The sequence below is a fragment of the Simochromis diagramma genome, unplaced genomic scaffold (genome assembly GCF_900408965.1).
Source record: "Simochromis diagramma unplaced genomic scaffold, fSimDia1.1 OVJJ01000361.1, whole genome shotgun sequence".
Taxonomy (NCBI): Eukaryota; Metazoa; Chordata; class Actinopteri; order Cichliformes; family Cichlidae; genus Simochromis; species Simochromis diagramma.
In genome coordinates this window covers 12,012,495-12,038,314 of record NW_024386860.1, presented here as the reverse complement: position 1 = coordinate 12,038,314, position 25,820 = coordinate 12,012,495, and the positions used below count along the sequence as shown (strand labels likewise).

General features: G+C 36.6%; 2 protein-coding genes across 2 annotated transcripts in view; both read right to left on the bottom strand.

The window, feature by feature from the left end:
- The window catches only part of LOC120732769 (C-type lectin domain family 4 member G-like), a 75,616-nt gene that overhangs the window by 43,842 nt on the left and 5,954 nt on the right, over positions 1 to 25,820 (bottom strand). Inside the window, exon 7 of the mRNA XM_040030586.1 lies at positions 8,995 to 9,107. Coding sequence (XP_039886520.1) covers positions 8,995 to 9,107 — 113 coding nt within the window. The remainder of the gene's footprint in view (positions 1 to 8,994; positions 9,108 to 25,820) is intronic.
- Positions 16,969 to 23,612, bottom strand: LOC120732770 (C-type lectin domain family 10 member A-like). The gene is made up of 7 exons (XM_040030587.1): positions 23,338 to 23,612; positions 22,893 to 22,967; positions 20,711 to 20,836; positions 19,618 to 19,992; positions 19,369 to 19,532; positions 19,114 to 19,226; positions 16,969 to 18,993 (listed from the first exon to the last, which is right to left on the bottom strand). The coding sequence occupies exons 1-7, from the start codon at positions 23,402 to 23,404 to the stop codon at positions 18,867 to 18,869; spliced, it is 1,047 nt and encodes a 348-aa protein (XP_039886521.1). The 5' UTR covers positions 23,405 to 23,612; the 3' UTR covers positions 16,969 to 18,866.

Below are 25,820 nucleotides of genomic sequence, written 5' to 3'. Positions count from 1 at the left end.
TTCTCATGATCATTTTGACCCCACGGGATGAGATCTTGCGTGGAGCCCCAGATCGAGGGAGATTATCAGTGGTCTTGTATGTCTTCCATTTTCTGATGATTGCTCCCACAGTTGATTTTTTCACACCAAGCTGCTTGCCTATTGTAGATTCACTCTTCCCAGTCTGGTGCAGGTCTACAATACTTTTCCTGGTGTCTTTCGAAAGCTCTTTGGTCTTGGCCATGGCGGAGTTTGGAGTCTGACTGTTTGAGGCTGTGGACAGGTGTCTTTTATACAGATGATGAGTTCAAACAGGTGCCATTCATACAGGTAACGAGTGGGGGACAGAAAAGCTTCTTACAGAAGATGTTACAGGTCTGTGAGAGCCAGAGATTTTCCTTGTTTGAGGTGACCAAATACTTATTTTCCACCCTAATTTACGAATAAATTCTTTACAAATCCTACCATGTGAATTCATGGATTTTTTTTTCACATTCTGTCTCTCACAGTTGAAGTGTACCTCTGGTGCAAATTACTGACCTCTGTCATCATTTTAAGTGGGGGAACTTGCACAATCGGTGGCTGACTAAATACTTTTTTGCCCCACTGTAACTATAATTAAATTTAATTAACTTCTGATAGCCTCTTAGAATTTCTTCCTTCTTGTAAAAGTAAGATTTATCAAAAAAGACTTGTAAAGTTGGCATCTCTGAAGTGTAATTTTGATGTTTAAGTGCTGTCATTTTGGGTTTTATTAATATTCCTCGATTTAGTGTCCTTTGTGGTTTTGGTTCTCTTAATTGCTTTCTCACTATGTTATATTTGAGTTTTACTTTAGTTTTCTCTCACTGTGCCTTCCCTGTGTTTCACGTTTCTTGTTTAGTACTATTGTCTCCCTGTTCCATGTTCCCTGTCTGTCTCCCCCTGGTCTCAGTGTTAAGCTTGTGTTTTCCACTAGTAACTATTCGGATCAACTCGGCACAGTTCGCCACGGTTTTCAGGGTTTTCCATTAGGTCATAGTACCTGGCACCAAGTACTTTTTTAGTACCTGCTTGACCTGGGTTCCAGGTGATCTGAGCAGGTGACATCATCATACTACATGCCACCAAATGGTTGTTCAGTAGTGTCACTTGATGAGTCATGAGAGCATCTTAATCACAAAAATTGAAACTGCCGTTTTTGAAACCCAGCAATGGGGAAAAGTCTGATGAAAAGCCACAGAAAGAGCAGCAACTTATTACTTGCCTCGACATCCACCTTTTTTGTAGAGTTCATGTCGCATAGTAATTATGTAGCAGGATGCTTGGACACTGCTATGATGTCAACATGTTAGGTACTACCGGATTTGTGTACATGGAATCTAAGAGGGGTCCATAATCCTATTAAAAGGAGAAAAATACTCACCTTTTTTGAAAAAAGAACACGTTGATATTGCACTTTTAAAAGAAACACATTTAGATGACGTAGAACACCTTAAATTACAGCAAGGTGGATTTGGACAGGTATTTTTTTTACTCATTTACCTCAAGAAGTAGAGGGGTGGCAACCCTTGTGAGGAAAAAAACTCCCTTTTTCAAATATATAGTGTGTTTATGGACAAGCATGGAAGGTACATTATAGTCAAGGGAATATTATTAGGTGCGGTTGTTTCTATATTGAATGTTTACTACCCCCCCGCCCATCTGTCTGTTTTTATGACCACAGTATTTATAGACTTTGCTGAGATGCACTCTGACATTTCTATAGTGGGGGGAGATTTCAATTGTATACTGAATCCTCTTATTGACAGGTTCCCCCACTAGCCTCTGCCTCTTTCACCACAAGCTAAGGCACTCAGTTCTATCTGTGAAGACTTAGGATTTGTGGATGTACTGTATGGAGAATAAAACACCCTTTAGATAAAGTATACACGTTTTTCTCTGCACCACACAAATGCCATACTGGGATTGATTAATTTTTTAGTAAAATCAGGGCTATCATTGCACTCAGTTTTATCGTGTGAAAACTGAGTCCTGTAGCACTCAGGAGGTAGAGCAGGTCAGCTGCTGATCAGAAGGTTGGTGGTTCGATCCCTGCCTCCCCCCAGTTTGCATGCCAAATATCCTTGGGCAAGATACAGACTTGCTCTCTGATGCATCCATCGGATGAATGATAGCTAGAAAGCATAGGTAACAGGGCTTGTGTGAATGGGTGTGAATGGGTGTGTATGGGGTAAATGTGGCGTGTTGTAGAGAGCGCTTTGAGTATTCCAGGAGAGTAGAAAAGCACTATATAAGAATCAGTCCATTTACCATATTATAGTATAGTATTGTAATTTCAGACCATGCCAATGTGGTGCTGGATCTTTCTCTTAAAGGTATGGTAAATAGAGCAAAAATACTGGAGGTTAAATACAGCTACTACAACTATTTTAAGGGATTATACATTTGTATCCAATTTTAACACTGAGTTTAGATGTTTATTTGTCCATCAACCGGCATTGTGGGAAACTATTAAAGCGTACACTAGAGGGATTTTTATTTCTTACTCAACTAGTAAGTGGTGGCAGAAATTGAGGAAGCAGAATCTTTTAATGACTGCGCTTAAAACAAAAGGAAGGACTTATGCTGACTCCCCCAATCCTGCCTGCACAGCAAGTGATAGCTGCAGTCAGATCAACCTTAGATACCCTTTTTACGCAAGATGAGGAGCTTAACCTTAAGTTTACTAAACAAAGACTTTATGAACATGGAAAACACTTGGCATATCTTACCAAGAAATGATCAGAAGTTATTACAGCAATTTGTGATGCTCAGAGTGATCGCGTATATGACAGTGAAACCATAAATAACACCTTCAAAGAATTTTACTGCCGATTATATGCATTTGAACAACCAGTTGATGCATTGGAATTAATGGAGGATTTTTATTTTATTTATGACTTTTTAGAAGATAAAGAGGTGCCTGTGAAGGTATTTTATAAGGCTTTATATCTCGCACCCTCAATGATTTCACATAGACTTAAAGACACATGGGAAAAGGCATTAGGTATAATAATTGATGATGAAGAGTGGAAAGATGTCAGGAGTTCCAAATCAGTCTTAGTCTGTAATCGTACCAAAGCAATACAGTTAAAAATTATACAAGAATGTACATATCAACGTACTGCAGACATCAATACAATCCTACCCTTTCACCCATGTGCCTCAAATACAAAGCAGAATATGGTACCCTAACTCTTGGTACCCTAACTGCTTTTGGTCATGTTTGAAATTGCAAGGATACTGGTCTAATATGTTATCTGAAATGGAGAAGATTTTGGGTTGTGAATTGGAGATGGACCCTGCGTCGCTCATACTGGGCCTCCCCAGCCAGCATTTAATATCTAAGAATAATAGGAGGTTGTATTGTATTCTCACCTATGTGATGGGGAGGAATATTCGACTGCAGTGGATTAATGAAAAAGCACCAACTATTAAAGGCTGGCAACTAGTAGTGTTGAATCTTGTGCCATTGGAATATCTTACACGTGCACTACCCTCAAAAACAGACCAATTCTTCAAGGTGTGGAACCTGATGTCTCTAATATTATGCTAGAAGGATTCTCTTGAGTGTTCAAACTACATATTACTACTGGGACCACAGGTCTGTACTGTATTGTATTTTTTTCTTTTTTCTTTTTTTTTTTTAGATAGATCTGATCTTTGTGTTTAGTTTTTGGTTTGTTTTTTTTGTTTTTGTTTTACACTATATTATGTTATGTAATTATGGATTGTTTGTGAAAACAATAATAACAATATTGTTATAAAAAGAAAAAAGAAAAAAAAAAGGTAGTACCAGATTGTAATGGAAAGCCAGCCAGGCCGATCTGTGCCAAGTCGATCCAAGTAGGTACTAATGGGGACTCGTCTCCGTATTTTTCGTACTTGCTGTTTTATTTTGATAGTCCCGTGTCCTGCGTTTAGTTTATTCAGATTTGCTTCCTCGCTGTCTCCTTATGTAAGATTAGGTCCAGGTGTTTCCCTCCCGTTGCACATTCCCTCGTTACCTTCTGTGTATATATTGTATTCGTTTCCCTTTGTTTGTTGTCAGGTTATCTGTTTGTCATGCATCAAGCTAATGTACTCCATGTCCATGTCCCAGTACCAGGTTTCAGGTTTCCTGTTCCCAGTGTTTAGTTTGGTTCAGTTTTCCCACTTTATTCTTGTATTTGTTCTTTTATTTGTATGTTGCTCCCCACTTTCTAATAAGCACCCCACTCTTAGTTGATATCAAGTTCTGTTTCTTTTGGGTCCCACTTCAACCTTCACGGGGTCTGCCAGCACACATCTTGCTGGTTTAATTCAGTTTTTTGGCCAAAAATCCACTTTTACATATTTAAACACTGTTTTTTTTTTGTTTTTGTTTTTTTAGATTATTAAAATTGACAAAACGATAGCATTTAAGGTAATTGTCCAATATTATCTTGGGAAAAAGACAGATTTGAAAGTGTTTAGAGGAAAAATCTAAAGTTTATCATATGAATCAATCATGACATCATGAGTAGGGATCAGACTGGACAAGAATTTATCGATTCCTATTCCATCTTCAATATCATTCAGTGATTTAATTCCTTCTCATATGTTTATGTTTGTGTTTGTGTTGGAGGAATTTCCCTTCTTTGTGGTGAAGGGTGTTAGGGTCATTACTCAAAAAAGTAATGTATTACACTGAGCACATTACTTTTGTGTTTCTCCATAAAATTATCTGAAACACATTGTCCATTTAACAATAAGTCCCACACACCAACACAAATCCCTGTTCTAATGAGGACATACATATGATCTTTAATATTTAGGTATTAAGGTAGAAACACAAAATCAACAACAAAAAGCAAAGATGAAAACCAGCATGAAGAGGCCTTAGAAACATTAAAAGGTAGAAGTGAAGGCCTCATGCTTGTCTAATCAGTTTATACACTTATGATATCTGCTTATCAGTCACAAGGTCTTTTTAGTGTGCTATTGTTATGATTTTAAAACATCCCCAAGCCATAGACACTGGATCTGTAGTGAACAGAGGGTAACTCCACAAGGGAATAATGAAAGGAGAAATATAAAATAACATATCATAAACATAAAGCAGCTAAAGTAATACTACTGTTTAAAAATGGAGATAGACACCAATTCACAAATTACAGGCCTATTTCTCTACTTTCACAATTTTCAGAAATACTGGAAAAAATTTTCATTTATAGAATTGACAAATTTATAGATAAACATAAAATAATAATGGACAGTCAGTAGGGTATCAGACCAAACAGATCAACATCCATGGCATTAATTGAACTTATTGAAAATATCACCAATACTATAGATCAAAGATAATGCACAGTTGGTGTTTTCATTGACCTAAAAAAAAAGCTTTTGACACAATTAATCATGAAATATTACTTGATAAACTGGAGCACTATGGCATTAGAGGAGTGGTGCTAGAGTGGATCAGGAGTTATTTGAGAGACAGGCAACAATTTGTGAAGCCTGGTGAATATCAATCAGAGTGCCTGGACATTGTTTGTGGAGTTCCACAGGGGTCAGTATTGGGACCAAAGCTGTTTATCCTGTGCATCAACGATATATGTAAAACATCTGATATATTACAGTTTATTTTATTTGCAGATGATCCAAATATTTTTTGTGATGGAGAGAATTCACAGCAGCTTTTGGAAATTGTCACACAAGAAATGATTAAACTGAAAACATGGTTTGACAGAAACAAGTTATCACTAAATTTGAATAAAACTACATTTATGTTATTTGGAAATTGAAAAAAAAAAGATGCTGGAACAAAATTGTTGATAAATAATGTTGAAGTAGAGTTTCTCATACAAAATTTCTGGGTGTGATAATAGACAACACGATCTGCTGGAAACCTCACATACAGCAAATACAAGCTAAACTGTAAAGAAGCATCTGTGTACTGAGTAAAGCTAAACATTTTTTGCCTTCCAAATCACTCCGGGTACTTTACTGTTCACTTATGCTGCCATATTTGGAATACTGTGAAATACTGAATACTGAAATCTGGGGAAATACATACAAAACTTCACTTCAATGTAAAATTCAGAAAAAAGCCATCAGGATGATTACTAAAGCAGGATTTAGAGACCACACTAATATTATGTTCTTGAAATTAAAAATTTTTGAAGTTTATGAATCTTATAAAATATAAAACTGTAAAAAATTATGTACAAAGCCAGATACAATATGTTACCAGGAAATGTACAGATGATGTTTTTTGACAGAGACTGTGAATTGAGGGGGGAAATTAAATCTGAAGACTCTTAAGGCACGGACAAAGGTTAAAACCTTTTGTATTACCATTTGTGGGGTAAAACTGTGGAACAGTTTCCCTGTGGACCTACTGCAATGTTCAAGCATTAGTCAGTTCATAAAGATGTTTCGAAAACTGCTTTTGGAAGAATATGAAACTGATAAAGTTGATGACCCATTGTATATATAACTATGCTAAATTGCATTAAAATTATATCCATCACTGTAGCTATTTTTATACATTTCCTTCATTCCTTGTTTATAGTGTGGGGTAAGTAATGAAGGAATTAGGGGTAACAGTGAAAAGTGGGATTCAATAGAATGTTGAGCATGGGATTAATAAGTATGTATATACTTCTTCCTACTCCATTTCAGACTTAATGATTGTAATTTGATATCATTTAGACTTTGTTTTATTTTATTTATTTTCTTTCTCTTTGTTTTGTCTGAGCATATACGTGTGTATTTACATATATATTCATATTTGTAAATGTAAATGCAAATATGTGTATTTCTATATATTGTTTTTTCTGTATATGTCTGAAATAAAGATACAATACAATACTAATACATTATTACCAGTTTGCTCCTTTTGCAGGTCCATGGACAGGTGATTTTCCAGTGTCTGATGATGAACTGCCTCTATGTGGTTAAGAGACTAAAATAATGTTGTACATGTTTCTTATCTGTCACAAATAGTTCTTTAACTTCTTTAACGACTGAGCCTTTGCTTTGGATTTGATAACTAAAGTCTCCATCCTAAAATGGATGGATTAGATTGAAATCTCTGATTATTCACTCTGAGTTATTCTTCGACACTACAATAGGTCATCCAACTAATTAGGTTGCTTTTGAAAGTAACATTGTAATATTTATCCAATTGAATTGTGGTTTGCAAATGTAGAAAGAGTTGATGACATTTGCAGGCAGCATGTTCAATTAATATTAATTACAAGGCATGCATGCATGACATCATGACTGGGAGCTGAGCCTCATCTAAAGGTTTGAACCTAGAATTGCCCCAGAACTCACACACATATTCGATTTGTGGTGGATAGAGTCATTTTTGTCTGTATAATGTGCCTTCGGGTGAACACTTTTGTTTAAGATTAAGTTCTCAGTCTAAAAGCAAGTTTTCTGTTTTGAATGATTTAAATTAGAAAAGCTTTTAAATAAATATTCCCAACCTCAGAAAAAATTCTTTTCTGCACATTCAAAACATGTGGCACATTTAGGAATAGCTAGCAAGCTAATAAATAACTGGTTTTTCAGACATTTTTAGAAAAATTGGGGTTAGTGGAACATGATGGAGTTTATGTGGATCCGATTTTTCTAATAACCATTCTGAGCTTCAGAGTTCTTGCTTCTGGCAAATAAGTCTGTATGTGTGTGCGCGGCGGCAAGTGTGCATTGTGAGGACATGGCTGGTTTTGCACCTTCTAGCTCACGCACCTTGTCACAATCACGCAACTTCTTCTGATGATCCTGTGCAGGCAGCTTCATAAGAAAGTAGCAGAAGATCAGATATCACCGAGTGAAACACTTCATAGAAGCCTGGCTTCTATTCTTGTTGCTGTGAAAACTGTTTGCTAAGAAATTCTTACCTGTCTGTCCCTGTGACCAGGTTTGTGTGGAGATTGCCTGACACGGAGTAGTGAGGTGATTCTAGTTTGGATTTGGGAATGTGTGGATCCTGTCTGAATTTTGTGGAAGCCTCAAGGAGAGTGGACTGGTAGTGTGTTGACCCTTTTGACCTGTGTTCATCATCCACCATGTTAGCACCGTTGCCTCACAGCAAGAAGGTCCTGAGTTCAGTTCCACCATCAGTCTTTCTGTGTGGAGTTTGCATGTTCTCCGCATGATGGCGTGGATTCGCTCCGGGTACTCCAGCTTTCTCCAGTAGTCCAAAGACATGCAGTTAGTGGGGATAGGTTAATTGGAAACTCTAAATTGCCCATAGGTGTGAATATGAGTGCAAATGGTTGTCTATGTGTTACCCTACAACAGACTGGCGACCTGTCCGAGGATAAGCGGCAGAGAATGAATGAATGGATGGTTTTAATCAAGTTAAGAACAACATTCAGATGTGGAAGGAGGAGAGCCGGCACTACATTTAGACTTCCGTCATCAGTCACACTGTCAAGATCTGCTATTGAGCAACAGCAAAGAACAGGAAGTTCAGCTTATTTTGTTCAGTACTGTTTGTTTGTTTCTTTTGTTCGGTTGGTTGATTTTTTTTTACAACAACAATTGTCACTTAAATATAGAAATGCCAGAATACAGATACTTTAGACAACCACTGTCTTTGATGGGAAGTAATGCAGTGCCCTCTGCTGGGCAAACAAAATCAGTACAGTTTTGTTAAACCTTTTTTTGTGTAAACTCAATTTAAAAAAAAAATCTATTTAAAGATTTCATTAATAGTAATAGTTAGAACTGGCTGTATTTAGAATCTCCACCAGTCATGATATTTTTACTGCAGTATTCAAACAACTACAGCTTTCTTTTTGCAGATCCATCGCTTCTTCTCATTACAGTTCACTGATTTAAATCCTTCGTCTTGTACAGAGATTGCACAGTGACCATCAGAAGGAGGCTGGCCGATCCAGGAGCTGAGGAAAACAACAAATCTGCTCAAGGCTGATGGACACTGGTACACTGTAATTGATTTATCACAGATTTTGGAAATACTTGAAATTTCTATTGATTCAAAGTGTCTCTTACCTATTAGTCAGATTCCTTCCATCCAGCCACTTCCATATCCCATCTTCAACTCTCAGACCAATCCAGTATCCTTTGTTTTCATCATATTTCCAACTCTTTTCACTGACAGTTTTCTGAGGACAAAGAGAAAGTTGTCAGAGTTATTTAAACAATTTGCTCTAAGAAAGCTTTCAATCTAAAGAAATTACATTTTTATTTTCATGAAGTCTGTCATAAAGTGTCCCACAGTTTTCTCAGTACCTTTTCTTCTTCATTAATAACAACCGGTAAATCTGAACTCTTTCCTCTGCAGTTTTCTCGAGCTTCTTCCCAGGTTTTCCATTCATTACTGTTAGCATTATTAACTGCATAGCAGCTGGACTTAACATGATCCCATCCATTCTGACAAGGCTTACATGCTCTGTCTGCAAGGATAGAGCTCAGTTAATAAACATCAGTGCATATTTCTGTTAAATTTGGTATTTTTGTACATGATATATTTGGAACATACCGTTATTTTCTTTGGGACAGTAGGCATCAATGCTCCACTGAGATCGACTAATATTGAGATTGTTCCATGATATGTCACGTATTTGTTCTGTTAGATTTTCCTTCTCTGTCTCCAGCACCTTATTCTGAGCCTCCAACTGCTCATTTTTCTCTCTAAGGCTGTGGTTTTCTGCAGTCAGGTTCATCACCTGTTTTTCTAACAGAATAGAGTCTCATGTTAGGTCGCATCATACATGTTTTTTTCTTATGGATTGTCTTAAAAAACGCTGCATTCACTGTTATTATAGAATATTGCTTATTATTGTATCTCAAATCACATATACACAGATTTTGTGTGAAATCATTTCAGTGTTGCATCTTTTTTTTGTGGAAGGTTGACTCTAAAGATAAAAAACTAATCACAAAAATATTACATGTAGTCAAAATTGTATTCATTAAAATGTATCTTTTGCTTTTTTCTCTTCAGTAATTAGTTTTTTTCCAGAAATGACATTTTTTCCTTTTACAAATACTAACAGAAATTAGTTTAAGTATGACTGTTAAGTTGTTTAAAAAAAAAGGCTTTAAAATCTGCCTGAGCTCTAAAGTGAGTGTATGTATTGACTGATCTTTTTCATACTTACGGTATACAGTGACTGCTATGATGCCCAACACCAAAATGACACAAAATGTGCCCAAACAACAGGCCAACTGCTGATAGTGATGACGTCTACTGCCTGATCTGTCGTCAATCGAGACGTCTACAGGACAGAAATATATTGCTTTACTTACTTTACATTCATTGCTTAATGAATGTCATTATTGTTTATTGGTTATTAAAAGTTGCATACATTTCCAGAGAAAAAAATCTGAAAAAATAAGTATTATATTTAATCTTGCAATGCTCAAGCCTCATATTGGCTCTAAAATGCACATTTACACACTGTTTTTTAAAGTAAATAATTTTCTGCCAATAAATAATCCAGTTTTAAACAGATATTTCTATAAATGGTAAATGGTAAAATTCAATGTGTGGTTAAAAAATAAGAGAACAATTCTTGAAAAATTAATACAGAAAACTCCTTTACAGTGGTCGGTCCCTCATTTGTCGCGGGATTTACGTTCTAAAAATAACCCGTGATAAGTGAAATCATGGTAGGTGAAACCAAGTAGTCAACTTTATTTTTTACAATTACTATAGGTGTTTTACGGCTGTAAAACGCCTCACTACACACTACATACTCAGACAGGCATGAACATTTTTACACTTTTCTCTCTTGTTTAACCTCCTAAGACCTGAACTCTTCAACGGCATGCATTTTTAATTTCTCTTTGATATTTGGCCATATTGGGGTATGAATGTAAAAACAAAGAATTACCAGATTTTTTTTTTTTTTTTTTACCTCATTTTACCTCCACATATGAGGATATTGATTTAAAATTTTGATAGAACAGTAGCAGTATAATGTCCTCGTAAGTGGATATCAGGCCCTTGTAGAGCAAAATTGAGTATTTTGGTATAAATAACCCAAAATGTGATGTCCACATATGTGGACGCCAGGTCGTAGGAGGTTAAACATTCTCAAATTTCAAACTGGTAGAAAAATAAGTCCAGTAGCCTATTATAGAGTGAAACCAAAGGCAGCTGCAGCTGCCTTTGACGGTGCAAACCATTTTGTTAACATTGTTGTGTTTGTTGGAGAGAAAACTTACAAACATATAGTACAGCACTTCAGAGTCACATTGCTAGCGATCGAAGATTTAAGTAAATTTGCCAAACTGAACGCATTCTGTACTGTATAAGGCCTGCTCTCCCCTGTCTTTTACAATGAAAGCCTTTATAGAGTGTACTCTCCTACCAACCCTTATGAACATGAAGGATAATAGCATGAAAACACACTGTAAATGAATTTAGAAGCTGATTAGTACTGATCACCACATCTTGTAGTAAAAGTTTTAAAAAATCTTTGCAGTGTTAGACATGATTACAGGTGGATTTGTGATTTCTTTTTATTACTCACTGTTTGTGTCAGGAGTTTGTTCCGTTGCTTTATGTTTCACTTTCACATCATCATAAATGGTTTCCTCCTCTTTTTTAACTGAAAGGTTTAAAGATTTATTAGTATTCACAAATATAGGACTTTATAGTGCCTATTTAGTAGTTCTTTTAACTTTCTTTTATTCATTAATACAACAAAAAAGATAAATGCAGCAGATGTCCATATAGATATGTGTATAAATATACATTACCAGCCATTTAATGATCTTTCTTTATTTTCATGATTATTTACATTGTAGATTCTAACTGAAGGAATGCACCTATGAATAAACACAGATGGACTTATCTAGTAAACAAAAAAGTGTGAAATAACTCAAAACATGTTTAATATCCTTGATTCTTTAAAATATCCACCCTTTGCTTTGATTACTGCTTTGCACAGTCGTGCCATTCTCTCAATGAGCTTCATGAGGTCGTCACCTGAAGTGGATTTCCAACAGTCTTGAAGGAGTTCCCAGAGATGCTGAGCAATTGTTGGCCCTCTTGCTTCACTCTGCGGTCCATCTCATCCAGAACCATCTCGGCTGGGTTTAGGTCAGATGACTCTGGAGGCCAGGCCAACTGGTGCAGCACTCCATCACTCTCCTTCTTGGTGAAATATTCCTTACACAGCCTGGAGGTGTGTTTGGGGTCATTGTTCTGTTGAAAAATAAATGATGCTCCAACTAAACGCGAACCAGATGTGATGTCATGTAGCTACAGGATGCTGTGATAGCCATGCTGGTCCAGTGTGCCTTCAGTTTTGATTAAATCTCCAACAGTTTCACCAACAAAGCACAACCTCAATTTGGACTCACCAGACCAAAGCACAGGTTTCCACTGGTCTAATGTCCATTCCTTGTGTTTCTATTTGACTATAAAGGCCTGATTTGCGCAGTTTCCTTCAACAGTTAATGTACAGATGTGTCTGCTACTGGAACTCTGGGTGGCATTTATCTGGGCTCTAATCTGAGGTGCTGTTAACTTGCTGGCTATAAACCAGCCTTAATAGTCAAGAGAGGTGATTCTTGGTCTTCGTGTGAGCCAGTTTCAAGCGATGGTTGATGGTTTTTGCAACTGCAATTGGGGACACACTCAAAGTTCGAGCAGTTTTCAGGACTGATTGACCTTCAGTTCTTAAAATACAAATAAACCCTGATAAAGCACACCAGTGAAGGGGAAACTATCTCAGGGGATCATGAAGCTCATTGAGAGAAGGCCGAGGGTTTGCAGCACAGTCAACAAAGCAAAGAGCAGCTACTTTGAGAATCTAAAATATATGATATGTTTAGAGTTATTTATCAATTTTTTCTTTGCTTCATAATTCCATATATCTTACTTTACATACTTGATTTCTTCAGCATGAATAACAATGTAGAAAGTAGTAAAAATAATGAAAAACCATTAAATGAAAAGGTGTGTTCAAACCTTTGACTGATAGTAATTAATAAATCATTCTTCAGTTCTGGCTCCAACATTTATTTCTGTTTAATTTCTTTTTTTTTCAACCAACCTTGGACAAGTTCCCAACTAGTCCACAGCCCGTCCAGCATAGCTCACATCAGTTATTGTATCTTGAAGTGGTAGGTGGTGAAATATTGAACCTTTATTTTGCAGTCAAATTCCTTCTAATGCTTTTTTATTATTTGGATGTAATAGTTCTTTGCTCAGTGTAGCTGTAGTAAAAGTATCTGTAGTTAAACATCATGCAGATGCAACTAGTCTGCATGGGATAAGCAGTTAAAGAAATGGATGGATAGATGAAATAATACTGTAAATTCCAGTGGATTAGAACTGGTTCACAGAGGACACACTCATTCTTAACGGTTCATCGTCTTTCAACAAAGTGGGACTTTTACACTTTTTATTTATTTATTTATTTAATTAAATACATTTTTCTTTACATTTTCTCCCATCCATTTAGGAAGTGGGGAGGGGTTGTGGTTGTGGACACGGTCCAAGCAGATACCCCGACCTCCCCCTCATCAGCCACCATCACAACCAGGATGCATCAAAGTCAGATGCCCAAGCTATCAGTTTAGGTCGTTTGGGCATCTGAATGAATCCCCTCAATATTCTGGTGGGATAGTTAGCTTAACATCTAACTTGGACCTGATTTCTACAAGTTTTTTTTCTAACCTCTATTACTGCAGAAAACACCAGTAAAAAACATCCGTATTGTGTAAATTTGCAGTGTTGGCTTTATCTTTTCTTCTTGCAGTATATTTGAAAAACGTAACTTACCTTGTGATTGGGATAGTTTCTTGGTGTTGAATGTGACTGAGGCATAGTTAACTTCTTCGTCTGCCATCCTTACAGTCTTGTTGAGATTTAAGCGATTATAGACAGAGAAATACTACCGTGTTACAGCCACAGAGCAAGTTGTTTCTTAACTCTGTCACACCCATCTCATTTAGCAACTTCTGCTTTTGGCTGACAAAGTAAGCTGTCCATGTCTTTCACTTTATTACACTTTATTAGGTACACCTTGCTAGTACCAGGTTCTTCATGGCGTAGATTCAACAAGGAGCTGGAAACATGACTCACAGATATTGGTTCATACCAGCATGATAGCATCAGCAGCACAATCGCTGCAGATTTGATGGTATTTAATGAATGCATAAGATCGGTTTGATATCAGGTGCTTTGGTTCCTTTGTGAGTGGAATAGTTCCAAAATATTCTGAAAATGAGAAAATGGGCCGTATCTAAAGATTGGAAAACAAGCAACTAGAAAAAACATGTAAACTAAAAAAAAGAATGAGAAAAATGTCCTTTGGAGGTATTTTTCACAGAGTAATGTTTTAGTTGATTATATTCAGCTTCTGATTTTGTCCACATGACATGAGGCACCATTGGCCTATCTAGATCTTTATAAATATAAAGCTCTAGGTGTGTACATGAGAAAGTCTGTGAATCAATAACAACTGATAGCTTTTTACATCTAAAAAATACCAAACATATTATAGTTGATACTAACAAAATAAACAAAAAGATATATACAAAACTAAAATGGATATAAATATATAAAACTAACCAAAACAAATAATTCATTCTGAAAATTAACTGAAAAACACTGAACACAAACTGGAAAAACAACATATGTAAAACAGACAACATGAGAATCATTTCATAAGCTGGACTTCCCGTTCCTCACTGCAGCTCTGTGACTGACGTTGACAGGGTAATTTGTTAATGACGTCCAAATGTAGTGGCCAGCTCTTCCTCTACCTCATCTTGATCAAACATGTTACAACAGCTTAAACAGTGTTGTTTTTGGCTTAAAGAGAAGAATTCGACATCAACCTGACAACATGATTTAAAATAACAGAATATGGATATATAAGAATAACTATCACCACAACATGAAAATATCAGAAGACACAATAAAAAGTATCAATGCCATTGATTAATGGTCTTTGTTCAGTGGTTGATAATCAATGGTCATGACAATTTACATATTAATGATAAACAAACTGACCTCACAGCCCATTGTTCGCTAGTGGTGCTAGTTTCAGTCATTGTGCAAATGTACTGTTTATAAGTTGGGAAAACCTGCAGTCAGCTGAGACTGAAGATGTCACTTGGATGAGTGACGAAAGGTTTCTCCCACTGAAAACGTGATGATCCAGATGAACCAAATCAGTGTTTTAGGACAAAAAACTGAGGTTTTGTTGTGCCAGCAATAAAAACAGCACAAGGACTGTTCACATTAAATTACATTAACTTCGTTCATTGCTATTAAAGAGTTATGTCCAATGCTGTGTCTCACATTACACAGATACATGTTTGGCATGCTGCAACTGTTGCTTTTATGAATAGAAGAGCCTCATTTTTAACCTTTAATCTTCATTGTCAGTAGATTCAAATTGCGTATGTCTATGTGAAATCATCGATTTAGATTTTAGATTCATACATCCAACCGTTTTTCTTCTTAAAAGGTACAATGTGGAAAATATCCCTGCTAGCTGTTAGTAGGTTGCAGATCATAGTCAGCTGAATTCAGTTTTCATAATCCTAGCTACGGTGGCTGCTGTAGGACAAATAAACTTGACTGCTGTTAAAATAGTGTAGGTTGTTACTCCTCCGTTTACCTCAGTTATGAATGTGCTGAGTCTATTTACTCTGGAGGAGGCTGTGAAACTTGGTTATATGAGTCTGCTGAGTGTATCTTTCCTCTGTAAAAACAATCAGACTTTCTAAACCTTTACTTCACAATTACTCAAGTATGAACTCTTCTACTTACCAACTCTCTTTCACATACAAAAAGCAGCTTGGTGAGTTAAATTTGCCATAAAAGTAAATTAAATTATACACTTTAAATACAAAAGCTGTAAAATAGAAATCTTCATGGTTTAAGGTTTCCTTACATGAGACTGGAATAAACATGACACAAAGAAGAAATTTCAAATAAATGTATGACTGTTATATGTACTGTATTTCTTTGTAAGTCTCATCATACTTTTTCATGTTGTGGTTCAAAAAACATTAATCATTATGAAAAAAGTGATCCTTACAAAATAAAGGAACATTTGCGTATTTTTAAATTGTGAAACAGCATGTTTAACTAATTTTAAACATGATAGAGAAGTTTGTTGATCGCTGTGTTAGAAGAAACAATGCTGAGTTGGTGTGACAGGACAGATTATCAGCAGTTTTAACCCACAAAGTTAATCTGCAGCTTGTTCTTCGGCTGCTAGTTCACCTTTCCTCAGCTGTTGTTTTTTTGGTATTGACATTTTTTTCTTGCCATGACTGAAGACCCTTAAAACAAACACACAATTTTCCTTTTTAATGTAACGATTTGTCAATATCTTTTTCAGTCTCTTTGCACGTATGTGGGTGCTCAAGCTTGTTTCAGCATGCACTGCATGAAAGACAGTAAAGGAAGTCGAACAGATGGTAAGTACGGAGGAACAAACATTGATCAGACACACAATAGAAACTATTATAAACATAGGAGGATGTGTAAACTACTTTTTTTTTAATCCAGGATTATTTTAGCAAACCTAAACCTAATTACTATTCCACCTTAAACTACAATGTACTATACTATGCACCAATCCTCTGCATGTCCTTCCTTATTTACTGTTGCCTGGCAGCTCCATAATTAAAATTATCTGTCCAATAGAGCCACTATCCCTCCACTGCACATGTTGTTTTATCGTCACACTGGTCAACATGGTTGTGGTTCCGATACACTCCTATGATATACTAGTAACAACACTACAGCAGTGATGAAGGAAGAACAAGAAGAATCGTTCTTCCTAAAAATACTGAAAGCACTTCCTACGCCAACAGGCACTGCTGACCTACTGCCTCTGAGGGCATTTAAATACAGTGTACTGTACTTGTGTTTGGTATCGCCGCTGCAAAGCAGCTGATCATAAAACTCTACAGCTGTTCTCTACAACAAATCGTAAATCTTCATTCTAGTAAAGAAAAAAGAAAGAAAGAAAGAAAGTGATGTATTTTCATAAAATGTTTATTCAAAAACATAAACAACAACACCTGTTGGTTATCAGTTGTTAATGTTATCCGGCCATATCACTCAAACTTCAATGAAAGAACATTAAATTTAGTAATATCATAAACTAAATATGTGATATTAGCAGTTTTAATTTACGTTTACATAAATAAACAAATGTATACAAATATGTAACTGTACATGCTTGTGAAATATTTCAAACTGAATTTCTGCTTTTACTGTGGCCCATCTGCAGTACTTTGGGAATCACTCATCTACACCTTAACTGGTTTGGACCCTCTTATGCTTTCAAAAGTGCTTTAATTCCTCTTAGCATTAATGAACTCATATGTTAACATCGCACAGTTGCTGCTGGTTTGTCAGCTGTAAAAACAAACATCACAATGGAAGAAAAGAATTCATGAAGCTTTGGTGCAAGGAATTAGATTAAATTAGACACTAGAAGTGACTGCTTCTTTTAAAAAAAAAAAAAAAAAGTAAAACATATTTATAATAACATTCACATGCACCTCAATAAGCAATATGTTTAATGTTTCAAAAGAATTTCCATTTTAGATCATGTTTTGGATGAAAAAAAAGCTTTTGATGAATTATTCCCATCGCCTCTCACTTTTATGTGCTTAGTCTACACATACAGGTATGTGTATAATAGTGAGAGGTTTGATATAGTGTTTAGTGATTATAGTGATATAGATGTCAGGGCATTTATTGAATCAACACTTGTGTCTGTTATTACTGTGGGTGACCTTGGTTCTTTGGTTCGGGCTTGTTACCTGCTCAAATGTATACGAGTCACATGTTAAACCATTTATTTATATCCTCCATTCTTTTAATAGATCTGATGTACTTCAGTAAAATTTCAAATCGTTTTTCAAAGTGAATTTTAGGAATCAAGCGCATCTTAACAAGGTTACAGACGACAACTCAAAACAAGGACCTACAAGATTGTCTTGGGATTAATGAGTAAGCAAACTACCATGCATCTAAAGTAAAAACTTTGTTTAACAACTTATTTTCAGATTTTGCAAGAAAAATTATGGATGTACTCATTTATGCAGAGCAAACATTTCCAATAACCATTCTGAGCTTCTTAGATATTGCCCTGTGCTACACTATTACCATGTTATAGTTTAACTAAAATTAGCATTGAGCCTAATAGAAAATAAACTCAAGTTAATAACTTTTCCCTGAAAGTAACTGAATCTGTATGTTACTTTCAGCTGCTCCCTTCTCACAAGGGTTGTGTGTTTGATTTGCTAGTATTATTTTGCATCTCCTGCAGGAAACCAGTGAACCTCCAATTGAATGTGTTAGCAATTAAAATATAGAGCCACTGAAAAGTAATTGAATCTAATTTGGAAAATGTAAAACTGAAAGAAAACAAAAATTATTAAAATCCCCACCAAATACAATATAATAACAATGTTGAGAAACTGGACTTGATTTGACAAAGAATATGTATAAAATACAAAACTAAAACTTATATGAGCTGAACTTCCTGTTCTTCTCTGCGGCTCTGTGGCTGATGCTGACAGTCCAAATATAGAGGCCAGCTCTCTTTCTTCCTCATCATGTTACAGCAGTTTGGAAAGTGTTGTTTTAGCTACAACTTTTGTTTAAAACTTTTGTTAAAAAGAGAAAGTCAGTAACAATATGGCAATTATTTGATTTCAAAAACAGGTTAATTTACTTCCTTTTTTCTTTCTAAGTAAAATTAAAATACTTTTAATGGCATGTTTTTAAATATACAAAAATCATAAAGCAGTCTTCATATTTCAATATATTTATATATTTACTTATATTTTTACTGATATGAACATCATTATTAATATTATATTTTCAGAACATCCAGGAGTCATGTGACGTTTTACTGCAGTTTTCAAAGAGTTAAGGCTTTTTTCTTGCAGATCCATCGGTTCTTTGCAGTACAGCTCACTGACTTAAATCCTTGATTTGTGACAGAGATTGCACACTGACCATCAGTAGGAGACCCTGGGATCCAGGCACTAAGAAAAATCACAGGTTTGATGAAGGGGAATCAATATTGACATAAAATAAGACATAATTATTTTATCCCGAATTTTCAAAAATATTTAAAATTATTTTTGATTCAAGGTGTCTCTTACCTGTTAGTCAGATTCCTTCCATCCACCCACTTCCAGTTCCCATCTTCAACTCTCAGACCAATCCAGTATCCTTTGTTTCCTAAACTCCCCCAGCTGTTGTCACTGATATAACTCTGAGAATAGAAAGAAAGTTTTCAGAGATATTAAATAGATCACATATCATATCAAAATAATATATAATAAATATTTTTCCTAAAACATTGTGGCACAAATTATTTTTAGATTAGATTTAGAGTCCCGCTGGTTTCTCATTACCTTTTCTGTTTCATTATTCACAACAGCCAAATCTGAAATCTTTCCTATACAGTCATCTCGAGCACCTTTCCAGGTTTTCTGCTCAGAAGCGTCAGGATTATTAATTGCATAGCAGCCTGACTGGGAGGAAAGCCAGCCAGCCTGACAAATTTTACACTCTCGGTCTGCAAGGATAGAGATCAATTAATAAACATCACTGCATATTTATATTACATTTGGTATTTTTGTACAAATATATTTGGAACATACTGTTATTGATCTTGGGACAGTAGGCATCAATGCTCCATTGAGCTCGACTAACATTGAGCTCATTCCACGATGTTGTCATGTTTTGTATTTGGTCTGTTAGGTTTTTCTTCTCTGCCTCCAGCTCCTCATTTTTCCCTGTAAGGTTCTGGTTTTCTTTTGTCAGGTTTGTCACATTTTTCTTTAAGACAGTGATGACTTGAGTCAGGTTGTTCATCAGGAGTGTGAGCTTGGTTTGGTTCCTCTTCAAGTCTTCATTGTCTGAGCTGAGTTTGTCGTTGAGATTTGTCAGGTTACGATTGACAGCGTTTAAAGTTGTTTGGTTTTCTTTCAGTTGGTTCAGCTCAGTTTCATCAATCTCATGAATTGATGTGACATCTGCAAAATTAAAATTAGCTCTCAAGACATGGTAATGATGCAGTTTTCATTTTCACATTTTGTTTTTATAATTTTACCACTGCTTAAAGTATTTTCTCTTCTGTTCTAATTAAACTTCTTTTACTAGCTACCTTTTTTTCTTAGATTTTATGACAAAATCTTTTAATATGAATAAAACCCACAATTCTATAGTTGGTCTAATATTTCCTTAATGGGTAAAGGAGATGAAAATTCCCACAATGCAATAGAGGTTCTAATTTTATGAAAATGTTATTAAAAGTATAAAAGTGCATTTTTGTTGGGGATTCTTTTGGTAATGTAGCTGCAGACTGGTTGTGTCAGCAGTCACAGCATAAGGACTGTCCTAATGACTACTGTTATGTTTCCTTGTGTATCACATTAGAACCACTGTATTCAATGTTATTATAGAATATTTACAATGTAAAATTGCATCAACTGCTTTGTTTGGGATCATTTCTTGGTTTGCATATTTTTTGTGGGAATTTGCATCTAAAAAGAAAAAGTTAAAACTGAAAAATCACAAGTATTTTTTAAATGGTCAAAAATATATTAATCAAGAAATTAGTCTTATTTGTTTCCTGAACAAAATGTTGTTAAACATTGTTTAACAACATTTTCTTGTGACTAATATAATTCATCTAAAGTGCTGTTATTTATGTCTAGGACTGAGTTAATGCATGGATGTTTTCATACTTACGGTAGACACCGACTGCTATGATGCCCAACACCAAAATTATACAAAGCGTGCCCAAACAACAAGCCAACTGCTGATAGTGGCGACATCTGCTGTTTGATTTCTTGTCAGACAAGAATTCTGCAGGGGCTAAACAGATAGAAATGCAGTTAAGTCCAAACTTTTTTTTCTCATTTTAGTTCTGTACATTATCACAGTGAATTTTAAATGAAACAACCCAGATGCAGTTGATGTGCAGACTTCCAGCTTTAATCAGTGGGTTGAACAAAAAGATTGCATAACAATTTGAGGAACTAAAGCATGTGGAGGCAAATTTCTTTTCTCATGTATTAATCACATATTTTAACATATCACATTAGTTATAGTAATATCACTTTCTCACTTTACCATAGTAAGAGCACTCCTGTCACCAGTTTGCATGCATGTGGAATGTTAACACAGTGAGGCCATTGTAATGGGAGATGTTAAACAGATAGTGGGACTCCTCCTTATCAGGGATGTATATCCTTAGGTGACGGCCAAGCAGAAAACAAGGTCATAATTCTCTCTGTGAGGGAGAAGGTATAGCCCCCCTGTGAGAGGGGCCAACATGGAAGAGTTTGTGGAATGTTCTTTGTCTGTGTCTCTGTATATAAGATGTAAGGGCAGTGGCCACAATTCAGAGATGGTCCTAGTGTCTCACTGGGATGCTCTCTCCACATTGCAATGGCACTGGGTGTGTTGCAGGTTATTGTTACATTTTCCATAACAAGCATTTTTGACCCAAGTTTAAAAGTAATTGGACAAATTAAATAACTGACATCACCACAACATCACATCACAGCTAACATCGCCACGTGCTGTTTCCTCATTTTAAATGGCCTTTCAGGCCTTTACTGCAGCAGATTTCAGTTGCTGTTTGTTTGCGGGCCTTTCTGTCTCAAGTTTAGTTTTCAACAAGTTAAATGCATGGGTTAAGGTTCAGATGTTTTACTTTTTTCTCAGGATGTAACAAACTGTATATTTTGTTGCTGCTTAAAGTATTTTCTCTTCTGTTCTAATTAAACTTTTTTTTGCATACTGCAGCATCTCGGGCCCTCCAAGGTATGGAGGCCTATCTCTCCCCACCACTCCCCCTGCCAGTGGCTGATACCCTCAGACATCGATGCATTGGTGGTTCTTGGTGTTCGGGGCTGGGCGCTCAGGTATGCACCAGCTCACTCCCGGTGGCTGCTTGTCGGGGCCTGGCGCCTGTGGCTCGGTCGGGCCACTTTGGGGGGTGGGGTGCTCTCGGCCTCTGGGCCTGGGGCTCGGTCCACTCTGGCACAGCTTGCTGCCGGTGGAGCTCACGGGCACGTCACTGCAACCCCCTCTGGCTTCTGCTCCCCGGCTGCTGGTGATCCCTCATCTGGGGCTCTCCTCAGCTCTTTCCGGGAGAGTGGCACGGTTGCCCCTCCGTTGGTCTTCCTTGGTCTCTTGTGCTCTGGGGGTCTCTGGATGTCTGGAGCCTGGATCTCCTCCATACCTGCTTCGTGCCCTGGACGACAGGGCTATGGCTCCCCACACCCTCTAGCAGAGGGTTACATGAAGGAACCTTTTGAATACAAGCACGCTCATGCTCACAGGTGTACACACGGGTGCTCACGGATACAAACTACACCCTTTTTTGGCTGCTACCTCAAAGCACACTGTGCGTTGTTGATCTTACGTGCTGCACAATAATATTCAATATTTAGTATTTACTGTTATATACACATAGATTATTGCAATGATGTTGTTTATTATCTTGCTCTCCTTTTTGCTTGTTTTCTCTTTTTTTTTCTCAACAGGTGATCCAGGTGATTTATATATATATATATTTATATAATTTTTTTAATTTTGCCCCCCCACGCCCAACTTTTTTTTGTGCCATTTTTCACCGTTCCTCTTCCCCGCTGTTTTTCTTTCCCTCCCTCCCTCTCTTTCTTTCTCCCTTTCCTTTCCCCCAGTCATGTCTGTCCCATATGTAACAACTGAAAATAAAATAAATAAACAATAAAAACAAAGGTCAATCAAATGGACCAATATGGCAAGGCCGGGATGGTCCACTTGGTAGAGTGAATCCATTGGGCATCTTTCTTGGCCTTTAGACAACAATTCTGATGGCAAAAGAACCAGGCGGGGAAAAAAGAAGAAATGCTTTCATGTTTTTCATTTGACTACTCACCATTTGTGACAGGAGTTTGTTCTGTTGCCTTATTTTGCACCTTTACTTCATCATACACCGTTTCCTCCTTTTTAACTGAAAGGTTTAAAAATGAATTAGTAATCACAAGTTATCAAATAACAGGACATTCTAATGCTCATTTCATTATTTGGACTTAACATTACAGTATCTTTAATCCATGTTTTTCCCCCTGTCTTATAACTATTGCCTAAGAGGAAGAAAGGATCAACTGCCTTAAAAACCTTTAAATATGCTTCATTACATTCTTCTGAAATCTTTTTTTAATTTTTTGTTCATATTGTAATCTTCGGTGCAGGTTGCTTAAATGGGAAGTGAAAATAATAGTGTGTGTCTTCACATCCATTATACTGAAAAGACTATACAAGTACTCTGAGTTTATGAATCTCTTTTTCTTTACGCAGTGCATTTGAAAGGCTTAACTTACCTTCTGATCTTTGTTGTTGGTTAGGTTTAAATACAACTGATGCGTAGTTAACCTCGTCCTCTGCCATCCTTACAGTCTTTCTGTTTGGTTTTTTGTGACTCGTAGACAGAGAAGAGTATTGTATTTGAACCACAGGGCATAAATGAGAGAAGCTGTTTTTTCCCCCGAGTCTGTTTGTAACACCAACTTCTGCTTTTGGCTTTGAATGTAATTTGCATACATGTCTGGCTGGAAGAACCTCAAACACTTTACAGTATGATGAAAAGATAATACTATTACTGTGAGCGGTGAATATGTTGTGAACAGATGGCTAGTGTATACCTTAGACTTTAAATGTTGATTTTGTATAAACTGTGAAGCAAAATAATTCAATTTATTGTCCCTCAATGCTGTTATTAGTAGATTTTTTTCCAACTTGGCCCATAGACTATATGTTTCTATCTGTAGTTTGGCCCAAGGGTTAGGGTTTTTGGCATCGGCCTAATTATGGTTTCTTGTAGATGGTGTAGAGGTGGGACCAAGTCATTGTTTTGCAAGTCTCAAGTAAGTTTCAAGTCTATATCCTCAAGTCACGAGTCAAGTCTCAAGTAAAGTCAGGCAAGTCAGAGTCTTAAATCAAGACAGACTACTTTCAAGTCAAGTCCCAAGTTCTAAACTTTGAATTTCAAGTCCGTTCAAGTCTTTTTTTTAAACAATGTTGCAGTTATATGTTAAATGTAAATAATAGACCATGTGTTCTCTTTTAAATCTGTATTTATCTCAACACCTTATGAAACAAGTGAACTTACAAAATATGCACAAACTAATTCTGAAATTGCACCTTTATAATGTACAGCTCAATTAAACGTTGCTGCAAGAATAGTCTTCCTCTAAATTACAAATTTACAGAATAAACATTCAGTGAAAAATGCAAAAGCAGAACTTCCTGTTGAAAAAAAAAGTGCTGCAATTTCCTTATTTACAAAACAATGAACCATCGCAGTAAATTTAGTGCAGTGTGATTAGCTTAGCCTCTCTCTCTCATCTAGTCTGTCACAGGTGTGAACATGTGTGTTTGTATGTGTCCATGTGTGAGTGACAGAGGAAAAAAAACAAAAACATTATATATATATATATATATATATATATATATATATATATATATGTGTGTGTGTGTGTGTGTGTGTGTGTGTGTGTGTGTGTGTGTGTGTGTGTGTGTGTGTGTGAGTAAATGAACGATGAACAAGAATGTGCACTTTAAGTTATTTCAGTTAACTATTCTGCACTGCATTTGCAAAAGACCAAATTGGCCAAAAGTCTGTCAGTCATTTGTGCACGATGAGGTCATAGAATGATGCCACCATAGCTGAAAACTCGCTCCACAGGAGCACTACATGCAGGTACTGCCAAAACTCTGGTGGCCACATGAAACAGAGAAGGAAGAGTCTGCATGTTCATTGCCCAGAACAAGGGGACGTTCTGTCCATCAGCAATATCCAGGTAGTGACTTAGCTGTAGAGCTGGACTCTTCCCCACATCTTTCTTCTGCCTCTTACAGTAAGCAGCAAAGAGTCCTCCATCTTCACAGTCCTCTTGATGTTCCTCACCAGGAGTCACAGGTTGCTCTGACTTTGCAGGATCTGCAGCATCTTGCAGAATCAGATCTGGCAAAACAAATTAACAACAGCAAAAGAGCCTTTCTTACAATTTTAGACAAAAAAATACAGAAAAAAATATACACTGTATTCAATCTTTACCTTTAGCTTTTTGTGTCACCTCTGTCTTTATTTCACAACTGCCCAACACATGGTGTTCCACCCACAACAGAGAAAATGCTGGATCCAAAGCAGCTGCTTTAAGGTACACTGGATCTGAAAAGGGGGCAGTGATCCCATCTTCTGCTCTAGCCATTCGCACACTGATAAAAAGTCCAAGAAATCTTTTGTTCAAAGATGCTTGGAGACTCCTGACCAGACCACTCAGAAAACAGACTTGAGGCTTCAGTTTCTCAAGGTGGTGATTGAGGGACAGCACGGATGGAACAACAGCACTGATCGTGACTATTTTCCCACTTTGTGTCAAATCTGTTGCGTTTCCAAAAGGCTTCAAGATGTCCACCATCTCCTTCAACAGGTTCCACTCTCGTGTTGTGAATAATAACTCCTTGTGCCCAGCCATTTCAAGAACAGCGCAGAGTTTTAGATGTTCACATTGGAGAGCTGCATTTACTTGTCTCAGTGTTAAATTCCATCTTGTGATTACAGCAGCACGGATCCCTTTCTGTTCACCTTCAAAAACATCTTTGAATGTTGTGCTTGTGTGCAGTAGAGAGCTGAGCTTAGATAGCTTTAAAAGTGAAGGAGATGCCACTTTGGTCTCTGACAAACCATCTCTCACCACCAGCTGAAGTGTGTGCGCGCAAAACACTGCAGGCGCTGTGTCTTTGCCATAGCAGCACCTACTGTTTCCTGATCTTCCAAGGTTAAATCGTGCCAGAGCTCTGG